At 41.9% G+C, this 25,251-nt stretch overlaps 2 protein-coding genes across 13 annotated transcripts in view; one reads left to right on the forward strand and one right to left on the reverse strand.

The window, feature by feature from the left end:
- RUBCN (rubicon autophagy regulator) overlaps positions 1-23,353 on the reverse strand; it is a 66,528-nt gene extending 43,175 nt beyond the window's left edge. For 2 of the 11 annotated variants that reach the window (XM_033403829.2, XM_033403827.2), the window contains exon 1: positions 22,950-23,352. In XM_033403829.2, the coding sequence (XP_033259720.2) occupies positions 22,950-23,047 (98 nt within the window). In that variant the 5' untranslated portion in view covers positions 23,048-23,352. Of the gene's footprint in view, positions 1-2,548; positions 2,649-13,896; positions 14,164-20,685; positions 20,960-22,949 lie in introns of those variants that run through there. The other 9 variants (XM_033403830.2, XM_033403828.2, XM_033403825.2 and 6 more) reach the window with 8 other exon arrangements.
- A 149-nt stretch (positions 23,354-23,502) lies between these two features.
- FYTTD1 (forty-two-three domain containing 1) overlaps positions 23,503-25,251 on the forward strand; it is a 32,377-nt gene continuing 30,628 nt past the window's right edge. Inside the window, exon 1 of one of the 2 annotated variants that reach the window (XM_033403833.2) lies at positions 23,503-23,725. In XM_033403833.2, the coding sequence (XP_033259724.1) occupies positions 23,623-23,725 (103 nt within the window). In that variant the 5' untranslated portion in view covers positions 23,503-23,622. The remainder of the gene's footprint in view (positions 23,726-25,251) is intronic. The other variant, XM_004278801.3, reaches the window with a different exon arrangement.

The raw sequence follows: 25,251 nt of genomic DNA on the forward strand, positions 1-25,251 counted from the left end.
ATTTACAATACCACCAAGAGTCCCTTTTTCTCCACACCCTCGCCAACACTTGTTGCCTCTTGTCTTTTTTTTTTTTTTTTGCGGTACGCAGGCCTCTCACCACTGCGGCCTCTCCCGCTGTGCAGCACAGGCTCCGGACGCACAGGCGCAGATGCCATGGCTCACGGGCCCAGCCGCCCCGTGGCATGTGGGATCTTCCCGGACCAGGGCACGAACCCGTGTCCCCTGCATCGGCAGGCGGACTCTCAACCACTGCGCCACCAGGGAAGCCCACCTCTTGTCTTTTTGATGCTAGCCCTTCTAACAGGTGTGAGATGATATCTCATTGTGGTTTTGATTTGCACTTCCCTCATGATTGGTCACGTGAAGCACTTTTTCATATACCTGTTGGCCATTCCCCTGTTCTATTTCTAACCCAGTCCTGGGAGATATTTCAAGATAACTAAGAGGCACACAGGACTGAGGTGGTCATTAAAAGGCCATTTATTGTTGTACTGTGAAACTGCCATCACAGAGGCCAACTGACTGCCAGCTTTTGCTTCAGGGATTCTCCATCTCCTATGCTTCCTCAGGAAGCATCTGGCCTGTTCTGACTGATACAGTTTTACATTCCAACAGGTTACAATCAAGTGGTGCAGGCCTAAGAGACAGTCTGGTTCCTCAAGTGACTCTGCATATCTGTGTTCTGATTCATTCTGTATTGATCTTACAAGGTTAACTGTCAAAGAACATCATAATAGGGCTTCCCTGGTGGTGCAGTGGTTGGGAGTCCGCCTGCTGATGCAGGGGACACGGGTTTGTGCCCCGATCCGGGAGGATCCCGCATGCCGTGGAGCGGCTGGGCCCGTGAGCCATGGCCGCTGAGCCTGCACGTCCGGAGCCTGTGCTCCACAACGGGAGAGGCCACAACAGTGAGAGGCCTGCGTACCGCAAAAAAAAAAAAAAAAAAGACACAAAGAACATCATAATAAATCCTGAAAGTAGACACCAAGTACCCTATCATCCTAGGGCTTTGATTCCAAAATTTTACAAAGAGCATTGAAACCCTAGAAACCTTGAGCATTCAGATCTATTAACAACTTCTACAAACTAAAGAAATTTTCTTCCCCAAAATGAAGTGCCCTTGAGATACCACAGCTACAAAAGAAGGTGGCTCTTACTCTAAGATGTACCAAACCGTCTATATTTAGTATATGCTCATATAGATGAAAAGTAAACTTTAAAAAGTTTTTTTAAATTAATTAATTTATTTATTTTTGGCTGCATTGGGTATTCGTTGCTGCGCGTGGGCTTTTCCCTAGCTGCGGTGAGCAGGGGCTACTCTACATTGCGGTGCGCGGGCTTCTCATTGCAGTGGCTTCTCTTGTTGCAGAGCACAGGCTCTAGGCGCACGAGCTTCAGTAGTTGTGGCATGCAGACTCAGTAGTTGTGGCTCGCGGGCTCTAGAGCACAGGCTCAGTAGTTGTGACACACAGGCTTAGTTGCTCCACGGCACGTGGGATCTTCCCGGACCAGGGCTTGAACCTGTGTCCCCTGCACTGGCAGGTGGAGTCTTAACCACTGTGCCACCAGGGAAGTCCTAAAAATTTTTTGATTTACATAGCTAGTTTGTTTAGTGTCTTTACTTTTTAGGATCCTTTACTCTAATGATACTGTTATCATTTTCAGAGAGCTGAAATACTAAGTTCAACTGAAGCCCATACACAATGGTTGGATTAATCCATTCATACCTGAATCTTAGATGCAAATAAATAGATCACCATGAGAAATAAAATATCCCTCCTCATTCTTTACCCAGATTGTTAGCAAGTGAGGTCAGTCTTTCCTAGGCTAAACCTGTTTGGTAATAATTATTTGGATTGTATCATCTTGCATTCACATGTAACCTTCATCTGGGCACAGGCAAGGACTATATTAGGCTCAAAGCAGCCCTTTGTATGGCCACTTCTGCAAGTATACAGAGTGCTCTTCTTTAATCACCATAAATTAAAAGCAAGTCTTTCTAAGCATATTACCCTATGTCAAGGAAGAACTAGGCTTGAGTGGCAAGGGACAGCATAATCCATCTCTACTTGAATCATATTTATCAACAAACAGCAAAGCCAATCTCAGAATAAAGTCCTGCCAATTTTCTTTTGGGAGGGTTTCGACTACATTCTTTGAAGAGGAACAGGCATTGCTTAAGCAACTCAAATAAGCATACCCAAGGAAAAAGTTTCCCTAAATGCCAACTCAGTCTTAAGCTTGCCAAATCACAATTAGAAGTAACACTCAGGTTAAAACAGTAAAGTTACAGGCAAATGTTATTTTTTAAAGAAGTGTTATACCATATAACTAATATAAAACTAATAACTAAAAATAAGTGAAATCAATAGTAAATAAATAGTAAATACTGTGCAATTGTAAAATGAGATTCAATGCAAGAAATATATATTGGCATATCTTCCACCCCCAAGACTCTTTTTAGTAATAAAAGGAAACAGCTTCAACTTATTAGCATATCCCATCTACAGTAGGCCAGTTATCTGCATTGTAATGTGGTATCTACCTGAGACCAGAGTTGAAGGTCAGGTTGTTCCAAGTCAGGTAATGATTTGATCCCTGAAATGTGAGGAGAGGTATGTGATACCCATATGTGGAATATCATGAAACCAATAAAATTTTTGATTAGGAACAATTTCCAAAGCTAATGAAAGTATGTAAAAGTGTAAAAAACAGAATGTAAAATTATATTTATGATCTTAACATAAATATACTGAGAGAAATAGTCATATGTTAATAGTGGTTACTTTTGGTTATATAAGGGGAATGTAGAGAAGCGAGGAACTATTTCGGCCTTCCTTGAGGCTAGGAATTAAAGAAAGGTCAATAATATGAACAAAGTTAGTGAACCAGAAGCTGGAAAATACCATAAAGGATTTTTTAAATACTCAAGTATCAAAAGCATCTTATGCTGAAAGATTGTGGTCAGGCAAGCACCTAGGACTTTTTTTTTTTTTTTTTTTTTTTTTTCTGTGGTACGCGGGCCTCTAACTGTTGTGGCCTCTCCCATTGCGGAGCACAGCCTCTGGACGCGCAGGCTCAGCTGCCATGGCTCACGGGCCCAGCCCCTCCGCGGCATGTGGGATCTTCCCAGACCGGGGCACGAACCCGTGTCCCCTGCATCGGCAGGCGGACTCTCAATCACTGCGCCACCAGGGAAGCCCGCACCTAGGACTTTCAATGCCAGAAAGCACTTCCTGGAAAGAAGTAATGGGTTCATTCTTAAAGTGGGGAAAAACCTAATTAGGGAAACAATTTTCTTAAATAAATTTATTTATTTATTTTTGTTTGTGTTGGGTCTTCATTGCTCTGCACGGGCTTTCTCCAGTTGTGGCGAGCGGGGGCTACTCTTCCTTGCAGTGTGGGTGCTTCTCATTGCGGTGGCTTCTCTTGTCACAGAGCACGGGTTCTAGGCACACAGTCTTCAGTAGTTGTGGCATGCGGGCTCAGTAGTTGTGGCTCATGGGCTTTAGAGTGCAGGCTCAGCAGTTGTGGCGCACAGGCCCAGTTACTTCACGGCATGTAGGATCTTCCTGGACTAGGGATCGAACCCATGTCCCCAGCATTAGCAGGCAGATTTTTAACCACTACGCCACCAGGGAAGTCCTGGGAAATAATTATTGGTAACACTGAGGTAGCAAGAAACTACCACATTTAATTTGCGTTTAACTTTCTTCTTACCTGGCTCCATATTTTCTGTTTTTAGTTATACAGTTTTTAACTTGTAGAGTATGTAGTATATTTATGATGCTTTTCAAATAAACAATATGCTTATAGAAAAAACATACTTGACTCTATTATTCAGCTCTCAGCTCTGGGGCACTTAGGAGAACCTATCCATTGGCAGTTCCATCCCTTTAGCGGTTGACAGCAGAATCTCAAAAGTCTAGGAGGGAACCTCAATGTCTAGGAATCTCAACGTCTAGAAGGCAGGCTTTGTAACTTTATACCTATTCAACAAATGCTTCACCAATCATACTAAATTTTAATGATACTAAATTTCTTGAATTTCAACAATGGGTAGATTTAACAAAAGGTAGGAAAATCCCTTATGTCAGAAACCTTACCACTGGTGATATGCAAACTCCTTAGTACAGAGTTCAAAAATTCTCCATCCTGCTCAGTACTCCTCAATTTGAATACAGTCTCTCTCTCTCTCTCTCTACCACATGCAAACATGCTAACCTCATACCTACTCTCATGACTGTATCCATGGAGACCTTTCCACTTGGAATGATTCTCTTCTTGTCCCATTCAGGGATTAAGGTTCAGCTCTAGTACAATTTTCTCCCAAGAAGTTCTAAATAATCTGACCTGCAACAACTTTTTTGTTAGAAACTCCATAACACATGCTGTCAATACACCATTCCTCTTAATAATAATCTTTAAAAAAAAAAAACCAAAACATTGTTATTTACCGGAATGTGGTTGATTTCCTTAAGGAGAAGGACCATGGTTTTTCTATTTCCTTTTTTAAAAAAATATTTATTTATTTATTTATTTGGTTGTGCCAGGTCTTAGTTGTGGCAGGCAGGCTCTTTAGTTGCAGCTCACCAGCTCCTTAGTTGTGGCGTGTGAACTCCTAATTGTGGCATGCATGTGGGATCTAGTTCCCTGACCAGGGATAGAACCCGGGTCCCCAGCATTGGGAGTGTGGAGTCTTAACCTCTGCGCCACCAGGGAAGTCCCTCTATTTCTTTTGTATTTTATATTTTAATAAGCAGAGAGAAAATGTCATTCAGTGGAAAGAGAACAAGCTTCACGGTCAGGCCAACCTGAATTTGAATCCTAGCTCTGCACAAACTAGCTGTGCATCCTTGGGCAAGCCATTAAACTCTTTAAGCTTCAGTTCCCTTATCTGCAAAATGGAGAGAACAACTACTTCATAAAGGAGTGTAATTGATAATCTACAGAAAGCACCACCATCAAGCAAATAATAGTAGTATTACTTCCCTTTTCTCTGTCCTTTTCCTTTGAACTTCCATTGCATAAATCTAATAAATCCAGTTAAATCAGAAGGAGTACCTAGTATAAAGCCTTCTTACCCATTCTGCTTCAGAGAAAATTTGGGATTGGACAGTTTGTGACATAATTAAGACTAGTAACAGTGTTCCACCTACAAAGAATATCTTCACTGAATTTAAACTAGGGTCAAATTTCTTCTTAGCACAGGTTCCAAGGCCCTGTTTATGTTCATGGTACTCTCACTGAAGCAGGATAGCTGGAAAGACTTCCTCAATATTGGACGACCTTGTATATAACAGAGAATCAAATTTGCTTTCTGGATAGAATGAAAGAAACTTATAAGGTTTTACTGCAAAAAAATAAGGTTGATTTTGTGAGTCATATAAGAAAGCCAATCTCATTACCTTAGAGTCACACCTTATGTTGTCTGGGTAGAAGAGTGCTTTACAAGCAAGGTAAAGGAGGCATACACCACCACTCCAATAGCAAAGGCAAAGGAGGAAAGACACTGCCTCAGTTGCCTCAGTTTTAGGGACACTATTTTAAAGTAAAAGATAACCATCATTAGAACTAAAACTAAACTATCTCAAAAACTGCTGAGGAAAGAAAACAGCAAGAGAACATTATAGAAATCGTTTTTAAAAGATGATAGAATTAAGACCCAACAGATACGAGATAAAAATAAGTGCCAATGGAATAAACTCAACTATTTAAAACAAAACAGCCAATCAAACAAAAAAGCAGGAGGAAACTATACTAATATCAAGGTTGTATTCAAGGCAAGAATCATTTAAAAAGACAAAGAGGGAATAATGAAGATATAGCTCTCATTAGTTTTTATGTATCTAATAACATGGCCTCAAAATATATCAAACAAAACAACACACACACAAACACACACACACACACACACACAGGGGAAACAAAAACTGCAGAAAACAAAAAGAAAAACGGGGATTTCCCTGGTGGTCCAGTGGGTAAGATTCCACGCTCCCAACGCAGAAGGCCCGGGTTCGATCCACGGTCGGGGAACTAGATCCTGCATGCCGCAACTAAGAGTCTGCATGCCACAACTAAGAAGTCCACATGCCACAACTAAAGATCCCATGTGCCGCAACAAAGACCCAGCACAGCCAAAATAAATAAATAAATAATAAAAAGAAAAATGGAAATGGAAAAGAAAAAACAATGGTAATGGGAGATCACGAAAACCAAAAGTAAAAAAGTGATTAGAAGAGCTGAATAATATATAATTAATAAGGTTGTTCTATAACATCTAGAAAACTATACCCTGAAGGACACTTTTTTAAAGCACCATAGAACAGTCACGAAAATTGGCCTTGTACTAAGGCACACGCATAAGAAAAGTCAATAGATCCTCAAAAGTAGAAGTAGTACAGACATATTCTCCAGCCAGAAAGCAATAAAACAGCGAGCAGATAACAAAAGTAGGTAGGAAAAAAAAAAAAAAAACACCCTTGGAAAATCTAAAACTCTCAAAGGACTCCTTAGGAGGTTAGGAGGCAAAAATAAATTCATGGTCTTGGAGGGAGGTGGGTGAAGAGGAATGGCAATATGACTATTACTGCTTTCTTCTCAAAAGTATCCAAATGAGAGAGCTCACTGGGAGACTGTCTGAGAACTCTTAAGAAATTATGGGATTCTGCTGTTTTCTAGTAAAAAATCAATCATCTCTCAGTCCTACAAACCAGCAGGGTTCCTGTGAGTTTCACTGGCAAAGGATATGGCCCCACAAACTTTGAGAGATAGTTTGCCAAGTTCCTATTTACTCACTACTATTGATGACTTCGTTTAATAATCTTCTCTCCTCCTAATCAAGTGTAGTTTACACTTCAAGTGAGCCTGATCCAGAGGAACTAAAAACATGTAAGCATGCTGCAGTTCTTTCCTGAAAAATGCAGATTTAAATCTACAGCAGCATTGTTCAATTGAACTTTCTGTGATGCTGGAAATGTTCTGTATCTGTGCTGTCCAATATGGCAGCAACTAGCCACTGTGGCCATTAAGCACTTGAAGTCTGTGCAGTGTGACTAAAGAACTGAAATTTTAAAATTTTATTTAATTTTAATTAATTGAGACTTAAATTACCACAGGTGGCTAAGTGGCTATCATGTTGGACAGAGCTGGTCTATAAATACCAAGGCAGGTTGTTTATGGAGGAAAGATTACAAAACAAAATAAAAAACAGGAAAAAAATTCCATTTATGGAAGAAGTGATAAAGCAAGTATAAAAAAGCAGAAACAGCTGTGGGGAGGGTAGATACGGAGAAAAGCTTCAGCTTATGGTTCCTGCTATCAGCTGATACACCTCCGGCTTCTGGGTTCTGACAATAGCATTTTCCCCAAAAGCTTCAAGAGTATGTTTGGGGGGGGAGGGGTGGGGGGGCAGCGGGGGGCGGGGGGAGGAAGAATTGTACTAATAATTGGAGTAGCAGTTTGGATTGCTCAAAAATCATGTGATCCTCTTGCTTTGCTACCAGTGCTGCCAGAGCATGGTCAAAGGAAAAAGGGAACAAAAGGGAAGAAAATGAAAATTACGTGAAAAAGTGAAAAATGAATAAACAGAAAGGGAAAAACAGAGGCCCTTTCAATAGCAACAGAACCAATGACACCTGTCCAACCATAAGAAGCATGACCAAATTTTACCATTTTCATTCCTTGAGCAAATAAATATTCAGTGAACACCAACCATATGTCAGGCACTGTGCTAGGCACCGGGCTTATGGTGGTTAAAGAGGGAGAGTCCCCACCTCTCCGGATATTCAGAATGCAGTGGGGGAAAGGGGCACATACATTTAAAAAATGCTATAGAGTGAGAAGTGCTGTAATAAGAGAGATAGAAAAGGGCAGGTCAATGATGACTTCTAAAGGAGCATTATTTAAAGGACGACTAAGAGCTCTCCAGGCAAAGAAGGAGGCAATGCAGGGAATTTAGAGGAGCAAGTATCAGAATGGTGAGGAAGGAGTTGTGAGTGAGTGAATGCCATGGTTTTGTAACTGGAAACTTCACACTGAATACCACAGAAGTTTTGACTTTCTATTTTCAATGAGAAATCACTGAACATTTCTGAGCAAAATACTAGAGTAACTTTGCTTCTGAAAAATTAAGCTGGTAGCAATGTGGAAGCTGCTTGGAATAGGGGGACTGGGCTCAGATTGGGAGCTTAGTCAGGAGGCTACTGAGAGAATCCACAATGAGAAATAATAAAGGCTTTAGTGAATAATTTTGTTTATAGCTGCCCAGAATTCATGTCCCTTTCTTTTGGTAACAGAATAATGATTCTTTACAGGGGAATCACCCCTCTGGCACTTAATCTGGTCCATGAAGTCCCAAGAAAATATCACCCTACCCTAGGATCCAGGGTTGGGCATATAACTTAGGCCTGACTGAGCAACATATTCCATACCCTGATTACAAGAACAGGAACATAAGTCAGTCCAAAAAGAGTCAGCCCCAGAATTTTCACTTTTGCTACACCTATGGGGATTGATTTTGTCTTCTTTTTGGTTGGATTGCTAAACTTGAAGTCGCCAAGGGTTATCCTGTAGAAAAATCTGCGACTTCCCTGGTGGTGCAGTGGTTAAGAGTCCGCCTGCCAATGCAGGGGACACGGGTTCAATCCCTGGCCCAGGAAGATCCCACAGGCCGCAGAGCAACTAAGCCCATGCACCACAATTACTGAGCCTGTGCTCTAGAGCCCACGAGCCACAACTACTGAAGCCCACGCGCCTAGAGCCCGCGGTCTGCAACAAGAGAAGCCACCACAATGAGAAGTCTGCATGTTGCAATGAAGAGTAGCCCTCACTCGCTGCAACTAGAGAAAGCCCATGCGTAGCAACAAGACCCAACACAGCCAAAAATAAATAAATAAAATAAAATAAATAAATTTTTTAAAAAAGATAAAAAAAAGAAAAATCTGCCTGAGAATGAAGCCAACACATCGAGAAAAAGAGCACACAGACAGGGACAAACTTTCTTTTTTTTTTTTAACATCTTTATTGGAGTGTAATTGCTTTACAATGGTGTGTTAGTTTCTGCTTTATAACAAAGTGAATCAGTTATACATATACTTATATCCCCATATCTCTTCCCTCTTGCATCTCCCTCCCTCCCACCCCTCTAGGGGGGTCACAAAGCACCGAGCTGATCTCTCTGTACTATGCAGTTGCTTCCCACTAGTTATTGGTTTTACATTTGGTGGTTGTATATATGTCCATGCCACTCTCTCACTCTGAGGGACAAACTTTTGTTTAAGCACCTACATTTGGCCATTCCTGAAGCAATACCACTCCCTGGATTTTTCGGTAATATAAGCCAATATATTTGGAAATGGAGAGAAAAAAAAAAGGCTTCAAGAGAAAAATCAGAAAGAGAACTCATTGGACCTGTGACTGCCTGGGTATGGGAAACGAAGGAGAGGGAAGTATCAAATGTCACTGAGGTTTCTGACTTGGTTGACTGAATGGAAAACACTATTAACTGAGATAGAGAACAGAGGAGGAAAAGGTTTTGGTCAATAGAAGAGCTCAGTTTGGAGACACAAAAAAGTACCTTAATCCTTGAATTCTGACTCTATCTGACTCACTGTACCACGAAAACTGTGGAAGTAGTCGGGTTCCAAGCTCAGAAGTAGACTGCATAGCCCAAGGCAGCTGAGGGCGACAGAGCAATGCAAGAAGAATCATTTCTTTAATTGTTTAGTAGTTTCACCAGACAAACTCCAAATAATTGGCATTAGGAAACCCTAGGAAAAGTGAAGTATCATCCCTAAGCATTACAGCATTTTGCTAGTGGTGACTAGCTACATGGAAAACAATAGGGGTATCTACGACATTCCACTCCAAGGATGAAGTTAAAAGCTAGGCCAACACCCCAGTCCCCAGTGTGTTCAACTCGGATAGAGGAGCCACAGAAGGAGGAAGAGCGAGCAATGATACCATTGAAAACAGCAACTGGAAGAGCACCCACTAACCTTATTTTAAGAAAACTGGGGAGGAGATGGAAGTAGACATTTTTTGCATTCAGTACATATCAGGCACTCTGTGAGGAGCTTTATGCACATTACGTTATTGAATCCTCACAACTTACCAGGCAGGAAGGCATCATTCTTCCCACTCAAACAGGATAAGCCAAGTTAAGCCATAGAGCTAGAATTCAAATGCAGATCTACCTGGACATAAAGCTTATGCACATTTCACTACATCAACTGCTTTCAGAAAATAACTGAGCAGTTTTATCCTTCATTATATATTTAAAAAAAAAATGATGCCATCTCATCAAGATGTCCTCTGAATTGGGTGTTTTACCAGCCATAGAAGGGTTAGGTTTGCAGTGACCCAGCCACAGTGCCTCAATTCTCAGGCACAAGGCATGTATTTTATTTACCATTTGACTATCTGGAACTAAGGAGGCCATCAGTGCCATGAAGTCCCATTAAATAAAACATTCTGAGTTAACTAGCCACCCACAGAGAGTTGGCTATGGCAACAGTATGAGTGATTTTGTGGGGATAATCCCACTACTGAAATTAAGTTTTGACTAAAGTTCCTTGATTAAGAGGCAAGCATGGAAAGAATAACAGAAAAAGATACCTGCAAAGGAGCGGTCCTAATAGCCTTAAAATGACAGGCAAAGAATGCTATAAAATTCATTACCTTATACATTTCTTTGTCCCAGTATATTAGCTTAGTATTAGTATAAAGGTAGTATAGTGTAGGTATTAAAAGTAGGGCCAGGGCTTCCCTGGTGGCGCAGTGGTTGAGAGTCCGCCTGGCGATGCAGGGGACACGGGTTCGTGCCCCGGTTCGGGAGGATCCCACATGCCGCGGAGCAGCTGGGCCCGTGAGCCATGGCCGCTGAGCCTGCGCGTCCGGAGCCTGTGCTCCGCAACGGGAGAGGCCACAGCTGTGAGAGGCCCGCGTACCGCAAAAAAAAAAAAAAAAAGTAGAGCCAGATTGCCTGGGTTTGAATCCCAGTTCCACCAAGGATTTACTGTATGACCTTGGCAAGTTATTTATCCTGTCTATGTCTCAGCTCCTTCACCTGTCAAATGGTGATAATATATTGAATAGTACCTATCTCACCCAGTTGTTATGGGGATTAAATAATACTTGTAAGGCTCTTAAGCAACGCCTGGCATGTAGTAAATAGGTGTTTGTTAAATATATTAAATAAATAAAAAACTCAGCTAGATGGGGAGGAAATTTGAATTTCCGACCCAGCCTCTCCCACATGAACTGGTAGAGGAAAATAAAAACAATCCTAAAATTTGTTTAGAATGTATATAGGACCTTTTACATGAAGCATTTCACAGACATCTGGAGGAAGAATAAGTAGCCAAATATACATAAGCAGAAACTGAAACATGGAAAAGGGAAGTAAGATGTTCAGTTTCACTGAACACATCATTCACAAGTCTCGGGCAGGAACGCCAAGGTCCTATCGGCCCAGGTTTTGTACAGCAGGCCACAGGCTAACTGTGCACATAAAAGAGGAGTCTCACCCTTTAAAACAGCCAGGTCTTCACCCAGGTACAACATGTCATTAATTTTCCCCTGTTGATATTTTCTCAGAGGTAAATATTCCACCTCCAGTCTTTGGATCCCAGCTGCTCCTGAGACTCTAATTATATCTGAATATTTTTAAAAGTCAAGGAAGACTTCCTTAAATGTAAGGCCAGACACTATAAAACTCTTAGAGGAAAACAAAGGCAGAACACTCTATGACATAAATCACAGCAAGATCCTTTTTGACCCACCTCCTAGAGAAGTGGAAATAAAAACAAAAATAAACAAATGGGACCTAATGAAACTTAAAAGCTTTTGCACAGCAAATGAAACCATAAACAAGACCAAAAGACAACACTCACAATGGGAGAAAATATTTTCCAACAAAGCAACTGACAAAGGATTAATCTCCAAAGTATACAAGCAGCTCATGCAGCTCAATATCAAAAAAACAAACAACCCAATCCAAAAATGGGCAGAAGACCTAAATAGACATTTCTCCAAAGAAGATATAGATTGCCAACAAACATATGAAAGGATTCTCAACATTACTAATCACTAGAGAAATGCAAGTCAAAACTACAATGAGGTATCACCTCACACCAGTCAGAATGGCCATCATCAAAAATCTACAAACAATAAATGCTGGAGAGGGTGTGGAGAAAAGGGAACCCTCTCTCACTGTTGGTGGGAAAGTAAATTGATACAGCCACTATGGAGAACAGTATGGAGGTTCCTTAAAAAACTAAAAATAGAACCACCATATGACCCAGCAATCCCACTACTGGGCATATAACCTGAGAAAACCATAATTCAAAAAGAGTCATGTACCAAAATGTTCACTGCAGCTCTATTTACAATAGCCAGGACATGGAAGCAACCTAAGTGTCCACTGACAGATGAATGGATAAAGAAGATGTGTCACATATATACAATGGAATATTACTCAGCCATAAAAAGAAATGAAATTGAGTTATTTGTAGTGAGGTGGATGGACCCAGAGTCTGTCATACAGAATAAAGTAAGTCAGAAAGAAAAAAACAAATGCCATATGCTAACACATATATATGGAATCTAAAAAAAAAAAAAATGGTTCTGACGAACCTAGGGGCAGGACAGGAATAAAGACGCAGACGTAGAGAGTGGACTTGAGGACACGGGGAAGGGGAAGGAGAAGGGTAAGCTGGGACGAAGTGAGAGAGAGGCATGGACATACACACACTACCAAATGTAAAATAGATAGCTAGTGGGAAGCAGCCGCAGAGTACAGGGAGATCAGCATAGAACAGGGAGATCAGCTCCGTGCTTTGCGACCCACTAGAGGAGTGGGATAGGGAGGGTGGGAGGGAGATGCAAGAGGGAGGGGATATGGGGATATATATATATGTATAGCTTATTCACTTTGTTATACAGCAGAAACTAACACAACAATGTAAAGCAATTATAATTCAACAAAGATGTTAAAAAAAAGACTTCCTTAACCCACATTCCTGCTCTATGATGTACATTCCAGATTCTTAAGAGGTTAAGACCAGAGTTATTAATGAAGCAACCCCTACATAGGGGTAGTACCTTTCCAGAGTCCAAGCCACCATTCGGTCAAAGTAGTTTTTAAAATCTTAAATTCTCTAATTTCTAGAAGGTATGAACTCGATAACAACAGTTTCATATAAATAAATGGGAAATTGCTTAGCTGCATTGTGGGGAAGGAGTGAAGGGTTTAAGGACGGAAAGGAAACGACAGGGAGGTCCTGTTACTCTCTGACAGGGATCCAGCTTTGACAAAGGGCACGCACGCAATTTCTAGTCCCACTAGCAAGCCCCCATCCCCATTCCACTGCCATTACAACCGCCCACTTTCATCCGCAGGCCCTCCTTCACTCCTTCCTCACACTCATTTTTCCTAAGCTTCTTTCTAGGCAACTCATAATGCCTAACCTTTACTCCCAGAAATTCTTACTTCAACCTTCTTAATATTGGCCCGAATTGCTGTCACCGTAAGTTTCAGTCGGGGCACCCACCTTGTCCCCTACTGCTATCTATAGACTCTGGCCTATGAAATCTCACTACAGCACCTCTCAATATCCACCTCCTCCCCAGCAGCCTTGGATCTGAGCTTCACCCACTTCTGCCCACCCCCTAAGCCCCCGCCCTCAACATACCCTACCCCCCTCCTTCACCCTCACTAAGCCCGTTCCCTCGTCCGCCCTATCCACGCCCTGCGCGTCCCTCCTTTCAGAATTTTTTCCCAAACAAGTTGCCCACAACAGTTGCCCTCATGTCTGTCGCGCCCGGCAGGTCTCCCCGTGCTCTCCGAGCCCTCTCAAGCCTCCCGGGACTTCAACGCATCAATGCGCCCACCTGCTCTCCTCCGGCAAGCCCTCCTCGCAGCCGCCAAGCTCCATTCCCGCGCCCTCTGCCCGCATCCGGGGCTGCGACGTCGCCTCTTCTCTTGAGAGGCGTCCCCGTCGCTTCGCCCCTCAGGGCTCCCAGAGTCCCCCGGGAACCGAGGAGGCACCCACGGCCGGTGGGCTCAGAGTGATGCACTACAGCCGGGTGACAGCAAAGGCAGTGACTGCTGCCTCAGCTGCTGTTTCTAGCCACCCCCGCTTCCGGCTCCAAGAACTACAACTCCCAGCAAGCACTTCGAAGGCCCGGCCGCTACCGGCATGCACCTCCCTATCCAATCAGAGGCTGCGCTCGCAGCGACTTCAGACCCTGGCGGCGAGCTTGCGGTAGTGCACCCGGCGGGGAGCCGGGGTCTGAAACGCCCACCAACCCTAGTCTCCGGAGTTCGTACTGGTGTGGACCTTTACACACGTCTGTCACACTTCACCCTTGAAACCATACTCGGTCAGAGGTCTAGACTCGAAAATAACGCTGGTCTTAATCCAAGTACGATTAACCCCACTTTAGCCTACCCGGGTTTAACACCTGTTGGTGGTGTTTGGAGACCTCAAAAATTTTAATGAAGAACTCGCAAACTCGCAAGAGCTCATGTCGCTTTGGGATCACAAAGGAAGGCGAGGAGGCAAAAGCTTTGGGGAAAGGTTTCCTGGAGGACTGATGTCAGAGCAGAGTCTTTTAGGATGAGTATGAGTTAGCCTGGAGAAGAAGGGAAGAGAAGGCGAAGAGAGTAACACAGACATGAGGAAGCGGGTCTGGGAACAGCTTGTTCTGCGTAGTAATCAGAGCTGGGAAGAGGTGAGAAACAGGCAGACCAGATCATGACGCCATTGTGAGTTTGGAGTTTATCCTAAGAACAATTAGGAGCAAATCAAGGATATGCAAATCAAGAAGTGATTTGATCAAACTTGCTTAGAAAGCTACTTTTGACAATGTGGAGAGGTAATGGGGTATGTACTATGTTGGAGGGAAGGTCAAAAGAATGGATATGAGAAGAGGTTGGAAGTCCCTATAAAGGCCAAGTGTAATGCCAATGAGTGAAGTCAGCCAGTTGTAGGAGAATGGCAGAAACTCTCTGAACTGGAACCCCCATGCCTCATCCAAAAAGGAAAGTCTCATCTTAGCTATAGTTGAATGTTGCCAAATATTCTGATTTTTTAATAAAGCTGGAATCTGCATTTTTAAGTACAATTTCCAATTTTTAAAATATTGGCAACAATTTTAAGGTAAACATTACATGGGCCAAAAAAAAAAAAAAAATTCTGTAGGCTAAATGTGGACTTTGGGTTTGCAAGTCCAGGCCTAAACTTGGGTAGTGGCTGTAGGGAACAAAGAGATTGGGATTAGAGCCATGGTAAGGCAACAGAATCAGCACTACTCTGTTAGGGAGAGATCTAGGTTAACTCCATAAAAACTAGTTACTCTGTTAAAAATAATACATGACTTTCAGAAATGTTCAAACTTGAGAAAACATTTTTTGTGAATTAAAAGTGAAAGAGCCTTTTAATTAAATTATGATTTCCAATTTCCATTTATATAAAAATATTCTTATTCAAACTTTCTCATATTTTCCTACCAAAGTGTTATACTTTTTAAGAAAGGGGCAGTGTTAGTTATTGGGATTTCAGTAGCTTCTGTTTCTACAAATGTATGAACTTCATTTTTTGGCATACAGTATAATCCCAAATTAATGCCACATGATTTTAACATATATTTACATGAAAGTCAGCTATATCAGGAAATTCTAGAAATAAAATTGTAGTAAAAGTTCTAGAAAACAGTAAAAGTTCTAGAAAAAGTGTAGAAAAAGTTCTAGAAAAGTTCTAGAAAACATATGTCCAAGACTGGGTTTACACTTTTTTTTTTTTTTCATTTTTATTTTTTTGGCCATGCTGTGTGGCTTGTGGGGATCTTAGTTTCCCGACCAGGGACTGAACCTGGGCCCTCAGCAGTGAAAGCAAGGAGTCCCAACCACTGGACCACTAGGGAATTCCCTACACTTATTTTCTTTAAAGCAGTCAGTTAATAAGCATGACAATAACCTACACTAGCCATGTGCCCACTCCCCCATCCTATCCGTCTGCTTTCCCTCACCCCAGGTAGCCATATCCTAAATCCCTTGTCTATAATTCCACTGTTTCTCTTTTAATATAGTTTCTTTGCATCTATCCATATTCCTAAAAATTATTATTTAAATAATTTTTGTGTTTTAACTTTATTAAAAATGCTATTAATCTGTATTTATTCTTTGAGGCCTTTTTTTTTGCTTAATATTACAGTAAGATTTATTTTTATTTATTTTTTTATTTTTGGCTGCGTTGGGTCTTCATTGCTGCACATGGACTTTCTCTAGTTGTGGCGAGCGGGGGCTACTCTTCATTGCAGTGCACAGGCTTCTCATTGCGGTGGCTTCTCTTGTTGCGGAGCACAGGCTCTAGGTGAGCAGGCTTCAGTAGTTGCAGAGTGTGGGCTCAACAGTTGCGGTGTGTGGGCTGTAGACTGCAGGCTCAGTAGATGTGGCACATGGGCTTATTTGCTCTGCGGCATATGGGATCGTCCCAGACCAGGGATCAAACCCATGTCCCCTGCATTGGCGGGCGGATTTTTAACCACTGCGCCACCAGGGAAGTCCCAAGATTTATTTATATTGTGTATCACTATAATTCATTGATTTTGACTGCTATATAATAGTTCATTGTGTGAATACACCAGTTTATTCATGTTGCTTTCCACTGATGAGCATTTGGGATGTTTCCAGGTTTTTGCTATTGTAAACAGCACTGCTATGAATATTCTTTTACATGTCACCTCTTGTACATAAGCAAGGGTTTCTCCTGGGTACATACCTAGAAGTGGAATTGCCAGGTCATAGGGTTATTGTCTGTTCTAGCTTTTGTTTTGAGTGATGGGTTTGTAGGTGCACAATTTTAAAAATAACTAGGGGACTTCCCTGGTGGTCCAGTGGGTAAGACTCCACACTACCAATACAGGGGGCCTGGGTTCAATCCCCGGTCGGGGAACTAGATCCTGCATGCGTGCCACAACTAAGACCCGGAGCAGCCAAAATAAATAAATAATAAATGAATAAATATTAAAAGTTATAAAAAATTAGTTATGAAACCATAACTAATTATAATCAGTTATTTAAAATAACTAACAAATGAAAATGGGTCATGCTTGGAAAATGATGACAGTATATCATGAACCAAGGATTGTGATTAACCCAATTTTGTGCATCTGGGATCCAAATGCAAAAGGTCAAAAATGCAAGAATATGTAGCATCAGGGTTCAATAGTGTCACATAAAAGTAATGGCCTTACTTAGCAACTGCTTGCTGAATTAATATTTTAAAAGTCAAAAAATCTAAAGAACTTTATTGATCTTGATTAATCTGTTTGTTTTCAAGATTTACCAGGATGCAATTTTTATACAAATGGTAGTTGGTCCTAGAGTACCACTGGCAGAAAGCAAATTTCACTCAATAATCATTTATTCAAATAACAGAGTTTTAAAGCTCATGACACTTATTTGCCAAAAGTTTGGTTTTAAGAAATAATCTTCTTGAATATATTCAACAAATATCAATTACAGTCATGAATATTTTCTTTTTATTATATTCACTAAAATTATTCTTAGCAGCATTTTTTAAAATATTAAAAATTTTAAAGCTAAGGGATGTCGCCCACTTGCCAAGTCAAAAGCAATTTGAGCATCAAAATGAGTTAATTCATGATATGTCTACATATCTACATTCTTTTCAAAGGTAAGCATGACCCTTACACTCTGCACCCCTTTGCTTTTCAGAAGAGAATTTTTGAACATGAAATGAGTCTGTGAATTTCTACGGAAACGTATATGTATATATAAACAAGTATGCAAATAAATAAATAAATAGAAAAAGGAAGGAAGAAAGGGGGGAGGTAAAGCTCTTTTCACAGTAGAATGCCAGCTTATGAATGTAGAGGAATGATAGTGTTAGAAAATCACTATTTTGTAGCCACCATCATAATAATTGATACAGGCAAGAATCATCAATGGATGCTAAAGCTGTCAGTGAAATTTCTTCCAAAACAGAATATTTACACAGTCTCAAACCATCTCCCCAAAGATTACTTATTCATTGTATATGGGGGGAAAAGTATCTTTACAATGAAGAGATCTGGCAGACATCACCTTAACCAAGTGACTAAAGATCACCAATAAGACAAAATGACATCATGTGCCTTCTGATGTTAAGTACTGAGAATGAGCCAACATCACTTATGTAGTATCCTTGACAAAAATGAATAACTCAAATCTAATCAGAGGCTGACAATAAGACAAAACCAAATTGAAGGACAAGCTATGCACCAACTGCCTTCAATCTTCAAAAATGTAAATATCATAAAAGACTAAGAAAGGCTGACAAACTTTTTATGATGAAAGGAGACAAAAGAGGACAAAGAAATGCAACATATGAAACTGGACTGGATCCTAGATTGGAACAAAAATTGTTACAAAGGATATTTATTAGGATAGTTGGCAAAATTTGAATATTGACTATACGTCAGAGAATAGAATTGCATCAATGTTAAATTCCTGAATTTGATCATTTTACCTTGGTTATATAAAAGAATATACTTAGAGATATATTCTATAGAATCATGATGTATGCAACTTACTCTCAGATTGTCCAACAGCATGAGGAGCCTAGAATCCTGGCTCTTCAGAGCCTTCCTAGACTACCAATCTATCTATTGCAAGTTGAGGAAATTGAAGAGAGATATATATATATATATTTTGTGTAATTTATTGTATTTATTTATTTTTGGTTGCGATGGGTCTTCATTGCTGCATGCAGGCTTTCTCTAGTTGTGGCAAGCAGGGTCTACTTTTCATTGCGGTGCACGGGCTTCTCTTTGTGGTGGTTTCTCTTGTTGCGGAGCACAGGCTCTAGGTCAGCAGGCTGCAGTAGTTGTGGCACGTGGGCTCAGTAGTTGTGGCACATGGGCTTAGTTGCTCCGCGGCATGTGGGATCTTCCCGGACCAGGGCTCGAACCCATGTCCCCTGCATTAGCAGGTGGATTCTTAACCACTACGCCACCAGCGAAGTCTGAAGATATATTTTTTAAAAGAAACAGTCTTTACATAACTGGGGGAAATTGTGTGATTTATGTAAATTTGTGTAGCTTTAGAAAATTCCACAATTAGTCATTCAGTGAATTGACCTAGAACCTTTGGTTGACAGGACCCCTGCCCTGCCCAGAGAAGACAAGGCCTAATAAGGAGTGGGCTAGAGGTCCAACCTCTGAGCCCAGAAAGAATTCCCCTTCGAGCTCCCCTGTCTATCCAAGCAGGTTACCTGCTAGTCAGAGAAAACTGAGGGCCAGGGACCTTGAGACTAGTAATGCCTCCAGCTATGCCTGCTATCCTGCGTGTCATGTCCTCGGCTGTAACACTGTACTGTGTAGCACAGTGTCTTGCCCAGAGTAGGGACTCAAACTCTGTTTCAATACATGAATGAATGAATCCTGAGATTAAAAGGCAGAAGACTAGAACAGCTATAAACACTTAAAACAAAAGAAAAGGGCAACATAAAAGAGAAAGAGGAAGCTGTAGCAAGGTGGCAAGAAAAGCTACCACAGCAGAAAACAGTGGCAAAGGGGGTAATGAAAAGAATTGAGCAGAAAATAGAAGAAAAACTGTACTGTACATACAAGTAGCTTAAAGGAGTTAGGTATAATAATAGTAGTCATACCTAATACATACTATAACCACATATAATACAAATTATACCTAGCTCCCTTATTATTCCACTGTAATACAAATTACATCAACATATGAATTCTAAAATTACTCTTCTGAAAAGCATAAGAGCTGATACCAAAATCAGGCACAGACATTACAAGAAAAGGAAATCACACATCAATATCACTCATGAAAAAAGAAACAATATCCTTGACAAAATATTAGCAAACCAAGTCCAATAATATATAAAAAGGATAATATACCATGACCAAGTAGGTTTATCCTAGAAATGCAAGGGTGGTTCAACATTTGAAAACCAGCCAGTATAATTTACCATATTAATAAATTTAAAAAGAAAAACCATTTGATCATCTCAGATGCAGAAAAAGCATTAGATAAAATTCAACATTCACTCATAACTAAAACTCTCAGCAAACCAGTAGAAGGGAACTTCCTCAACCTGATAAAGGGCATCAACAAAAAAATCTAACATCATACTTAATGGTGAAAGACTGAATGCTTTCCCCCTGGGGTTGGGAACTAGTCAAAGATGTCCACTTTCACCATTCCTGTTTAACATGGTACTGGAGTCCCCAGTCGGTGTAATAAGGCAAGAAAAATAATACAAGGCATACAGATTTGAAACAATTATGCTGAGTGAAACAATCCAGATACAAAAAAGAGTATATACTGTATGATTCCATTTATATAAAATTCTAAAAAATGCAAATTAATCTATAGTGACAGAAAACATCAGTGGTTGCTTACTTAGGTTGAGGTTGGGGGGAGGAATTACACAGGAGCACAGGAAAACTTTTGGGGATGATAATATTTATTATCCTGATTATGGCGGTATTTTCACAGGTATATATTTCACACCTGTATAAACTGCACACTTTAAGTATATGTCTTTTATTGTCTGTCATTTATACCTCAATAAAGCTGAAAAAAGGGGGGGACTTAAAAGATATATCAAACTAATCAAGTTAAGGGTTAAATATATGAGTTGTGCTTACCTTTGAAGAGAATATAGATCTCTATGCACACTGTGAAAAGAGAGCTGGAACACGTTAATAGAAAAGTATGGTGTTGTTAAGGTTGACAGATTTAACAAGTAAAAATATAAGACTCCAGTTAAATTTTACTTTCAGATAAACAACGAATAATTGTTTAGTATAAATGCATCCTAAATATTACATGTGGGGCTTCCCTGGTGGCGCAGTGGTTGAGAGTCCGCCTGCCAATGCAGGGGACACGGGTTCGTGCCACGGTCCAGGAAGATCCCACATGCCGCGGAGCGGCTGGGCCCGTGAGCCATGGCCGCCAAGCCTGCGCATCCGGAGCCTGTGCTCCGCAACGCGAGAGGCCACAACAGTGAGAGGCCCGCATACTGCAAAAAAAAAAAAAAAAATTACATACGATATTCTGTGGCAAAGAAAAAAAAAAATTCCTGTTTATCTGAAACCTGGGACAAAACTTATACTAAACAATTGTTCATTGTTTATCTGAAATTCATATTTAACTGGTCCTGTATTTTATCTGGCAATCCTAGACGTTGTCTGATCTACATTGTATGAAATCAAGCCTCCAGAAAGGGCAGCTGCTTGAATTCTATGTTTATTTTGACTTAGACGAAGCTGATGACTTGAAGACAAAGGCTGTCCACTCAGTGTCCAGCACAGTACCTTATTCACAGTACATGCTCAGAAAACGTTTTTTCCTTTGCAGGCTATGTGAAGATAGGGACGGCATCCATCTTGCTCACCATTTTATCCCCAGGGCCTATTACAATGCCTGGTGCTCAATGAATATAGGATTAAATGATAGCTGCCTCTCGTGCCCCGGAAAATTGCAGGGTTGACCTTTTAACTCCAGCCCTGTAGCTGACTGGTCAACTTCTTGGACAAGCCCCCGTTCTGATTTCTTGGCTTTTCTCCCTCTTCACTGTTGCTGTGTGTCTCAGGTTGCTCTTTTGCTTTGTATTGTTTTGTGTGTGGCTGACCTATCCTTAACTCCAGTGCCTCTTGTATTCTTGTTTTTCCCTTTGGAATCAGGGTGCTCTGAGACTCTGAGACCCTCAGCCCTTGGAGAAATCTGAAAGTCTGAAATACAACAGCTAGGATTGTTTCATGAAACCTTGGAGCATGTTCCCTCTAGAGCTAAGGAGATTTGGTATGGGGCTTCAGTTTTGGGGAGAAGACCAGGATAAAAGGGAATTTTTATAAATTGATGTGGGAAGGATTTTGCACATTTGGGATTTTTATTATCTGTCCTATACTGCCTGAAGTATAAAATGTATCCAAACTCTAAATGCGTTAATTTTCTTCCATAAAATTAAGAACTTAATCCAATGTTCCTCCCTGTAGTTTGCTCCTTCAAATAAGTAGAGATTGCAGAAGTTATTTCTAGTGAGAGAAGGATAGTATGTAGAGAAATGTCTTGTGCTTAGAAGATTTTAGAACTGTAAGGAATCTTAGAAATAATTAAGTGTAATATATATTTAGTATAACTACTTCTTCTTTTGAAAATGATTATGAGGCCCAGACACTCTCCCAAGTTCACATGGTGAATGACTGAAGTGAGTGAAACCACTCACTCAATAAAACCTAGGTCTCTCTTGTACTTCTCTACAATCCAGTTCCCTAGTTCTTAGGAGTTGGGAAAGGGGTGGCAGCTGCAGAGTGGAACAGTAATAAAATCAAGCACTTTGTGCTAAGAGCATGCATGATACTCTCCTTGACATGCTGAATATTGTTCATGGGTCTTTTTGAGTCCAAAACTTCCTCCACCATTTAAGTTTCTTGCATCCCTTCATAGGTGCCTCTTCAGCTGATTCACTCTTCTCATATGGTTGTATTTTTGTCTTGGGGAAAAAAATAAAGTATAGGCTATTGTGGGTTTGAGATACTTTAGGTCACTAGTTCGTTTCTATGCAAAGAGAGATTTTAGGAAGTGCAGAGGGGTAAGGTGGCAGAGATTTCTAAATGAACAGAATACCTGCCCCTAATTTTTTCTTAGATGCAAATGTCTTAGTTTAAGCTGCAATGAGGATAATATAACCTAAATGCTTCCACACAAGCGCAGTTATCTGGAGCAGAAGGAGGTCAGAAAGAGAGAATATCAGGTTTTGTTAACAGGAAAAAAAAGTTACTATGCAGGAATTCATCAAATATTAATAAGTTTTCCCATAGGGATGATTAGAAAGAAAATGAATCCCCTTATCAATTCCCAACGCAAGTGAATTAGAGAAAAATGCAGCCAAATAAGCAGAGGTACTTACCGCTCTCCCGAGGGAAGGTGATGTCTTAATAAGGTACCGTGCAAAATGTTTTGAGAGCGCCGGCTGAGAAGTGGTACAGATACGGGAAACGTTAACATTTACTTTTATTAGTATGCTGACGCAAGAAGTATCAGTGCAGCCTCTGCTTTGCGTCCGGACGTGTCGCTCCGCGTGCTGGCGATGAAGAGGGGAGCTGGGGCGCAGATTCTGCAGTCCACGCTCGCAGCCTCTGGGGCTGCTCTGCAGTGGGGTGTGAAATGTTCGTGTGTACCAAAGCTTAGGGGGCCTTTCTGGAGCAGGAGGGACTCGAAGGGCACGGAGGAACATGATCTCATTTAAGGCATGTGATTCTAAGGTGTTCAGGGTCCAGCATAATTTGGGCGGAAAGGCTAACTGCTAAAACAGCGGCCCCTCGAGAGCGGCCAGAGCAGCGGGTGCAATGTTTCCTCCGGTCCGGCAAGAGGCGCTAGGGGCGAGTCCGGGGCCTGGGGCCACTCTCGCCAGCCGCTCGTCTCTTGGTTCCTCCCCCAGCCCTCCGCCGCGGGTGGGAGAGGACGCAGCCAGCACGCGTGCGCGCTCCGTCGGTGCGGCTAGTCTGCGTGCGTGAGTGGGAGGTGGCAGGCCTCAGCCCCTGGCCATCTTCGCTGACTGTTCCAGCGCGACGTTTCCAGCTATGAACCGGTTTGGTACCCGGTTAATGGGAGCCACCGCGACACCGCCGCCGCCGCCGAAAGCCCGCAGCAATGAAAACCTGGACAAAATTGATATGTCTTTGGGTGAGGAGCCGAGTCGCACCGAGTTGGAGTGGGAGGAGGTGTGGGTGGAACCAAGTACCGCGGTTTGTGGGGGAAGGGGCGGTTGGCCGCAGTTGTCGATGGAGTTTTCTTACGGGTGGGCGGAACCAAGTGGGGGCCGGTGGGGACGGGGGCAGCGCTTTCTGGAGTCAGGATCGAGCCCGAGGGCCTCGGGCGTCTCCTCGGCGGGGCTGTGTCTGAGGGGACGGGGGGCGCTTCGGGCCGGGAGGTTGGGAAGGCAGAGGAGTGCGGATCCTGTTTCCGCCCCCCCCCAAAGGGTAGCCACTGCTCGCGGGTGACCCCGGCTCTTTGTGAGGAAAACTCCGCGGGTTTCACCTCAGGCTTGTGCGTGGTGGGCGTTATCGTGGGGCGAGGGCAAGGGTCGGACGGAGCCGTCCTTTCTGAGGAAGCTCTTTGAGAGCCCGGCGGGTTCGGTTAAATCCGTGGTTCCCGAGAAGGGCTGGTTGGGCGTTTTATGCGCCCGGGCCTGCGCCTGGCGCCGCACAGAAGCGTCAAGACGCCCCGAGAGTTGGCCGTTTCTGACGGGCTCCAGACGGCCGGGCCACCGCGGGGCCGGGGCGCTTGACAGAAAGAAAAGATAGTTAGGAAGGACTTCGTGGGATGGTGGTGTATTAGGCGGTGCCTAGAAAAGCACAGTCTCCTCATCGAGTCCTTCAAGCTAGCAAATTAGAAAAAAACGAAGCGAAAACCGAAGGAGGGTTTGATGGGAAGCCAAGTAAAGCATAGGATCTAAAAGAGTGGGGTGGTTTGGTGACGATTAGGTAAAAAGCAGGGAGATTGGCGATTCAATTAAAAATTCAGACCTAACACCACTGAGGGACTAGTCTCTGTTTGGCTTGGTTGGTTTAAAAGTAATTCCGTTTTTGTCGGGATTCAGGTTTTGGTATTAAATGTGGTTAGCTCTGCCTCAGGCCTACAATTTTTCGGATATTTGAAAAGTACCCGACTAGGGGATACAGAGGTGTAACTTTTCCGAGGACGATATTTTTCTTTTTTGTTGTGGTTTTTCTGCAAAGTTCGTAGTCAAAAGTCAAGACCTCTTGGTTTCTGTGTTTGTCTTAAGTTAGAACCCAAGATGTGAATTAAGCAAATCATCAGAAATCATAGGTTTGGCCTCAAGTCTTGCCTACTACTGCTAGTCAGTAGTGACCTCTAAAGAAATGAGAAATCTTTTGAATTAAAGCCAAGAAAAAATATAATAATGAATATTTATTGAGTGCTTACTACTTGCCAAGCACTGGACTAAGCCTTTTATATGTGTTAAATTATCCCGATAATAACCCTATGAGGTACTTACTCCTAATGATAATGAGCATGCATGGAATCCTGAATCCCAGACTGTCTCAGTTCAAATCCTGCTTCAGACACTTATTAGCCATTTGATCTTGGGCAAATTGCTTCTCAGTGCCTCATCTGTAAAAAGGTGAGATATTACCTCAGAGGGTTGCTGTAAGTATTAAATAAGTCAATAAGCAAATGTAAACTGC

Source organism: Orcinus orca, chromosome 5 (assembly GCF_937001465.1).
Source record: "Orcinus orca chromosome 5, mOrcOrc1.1, whole genome shotgun sequence".
Classification (NCBI taxonomy): domain Eukaryota; kingdom Metazoa; phylum Chordata; class Mammalia; order Artiodactyla; family Delphinidae; genus Orcinus; species Orcinus orca.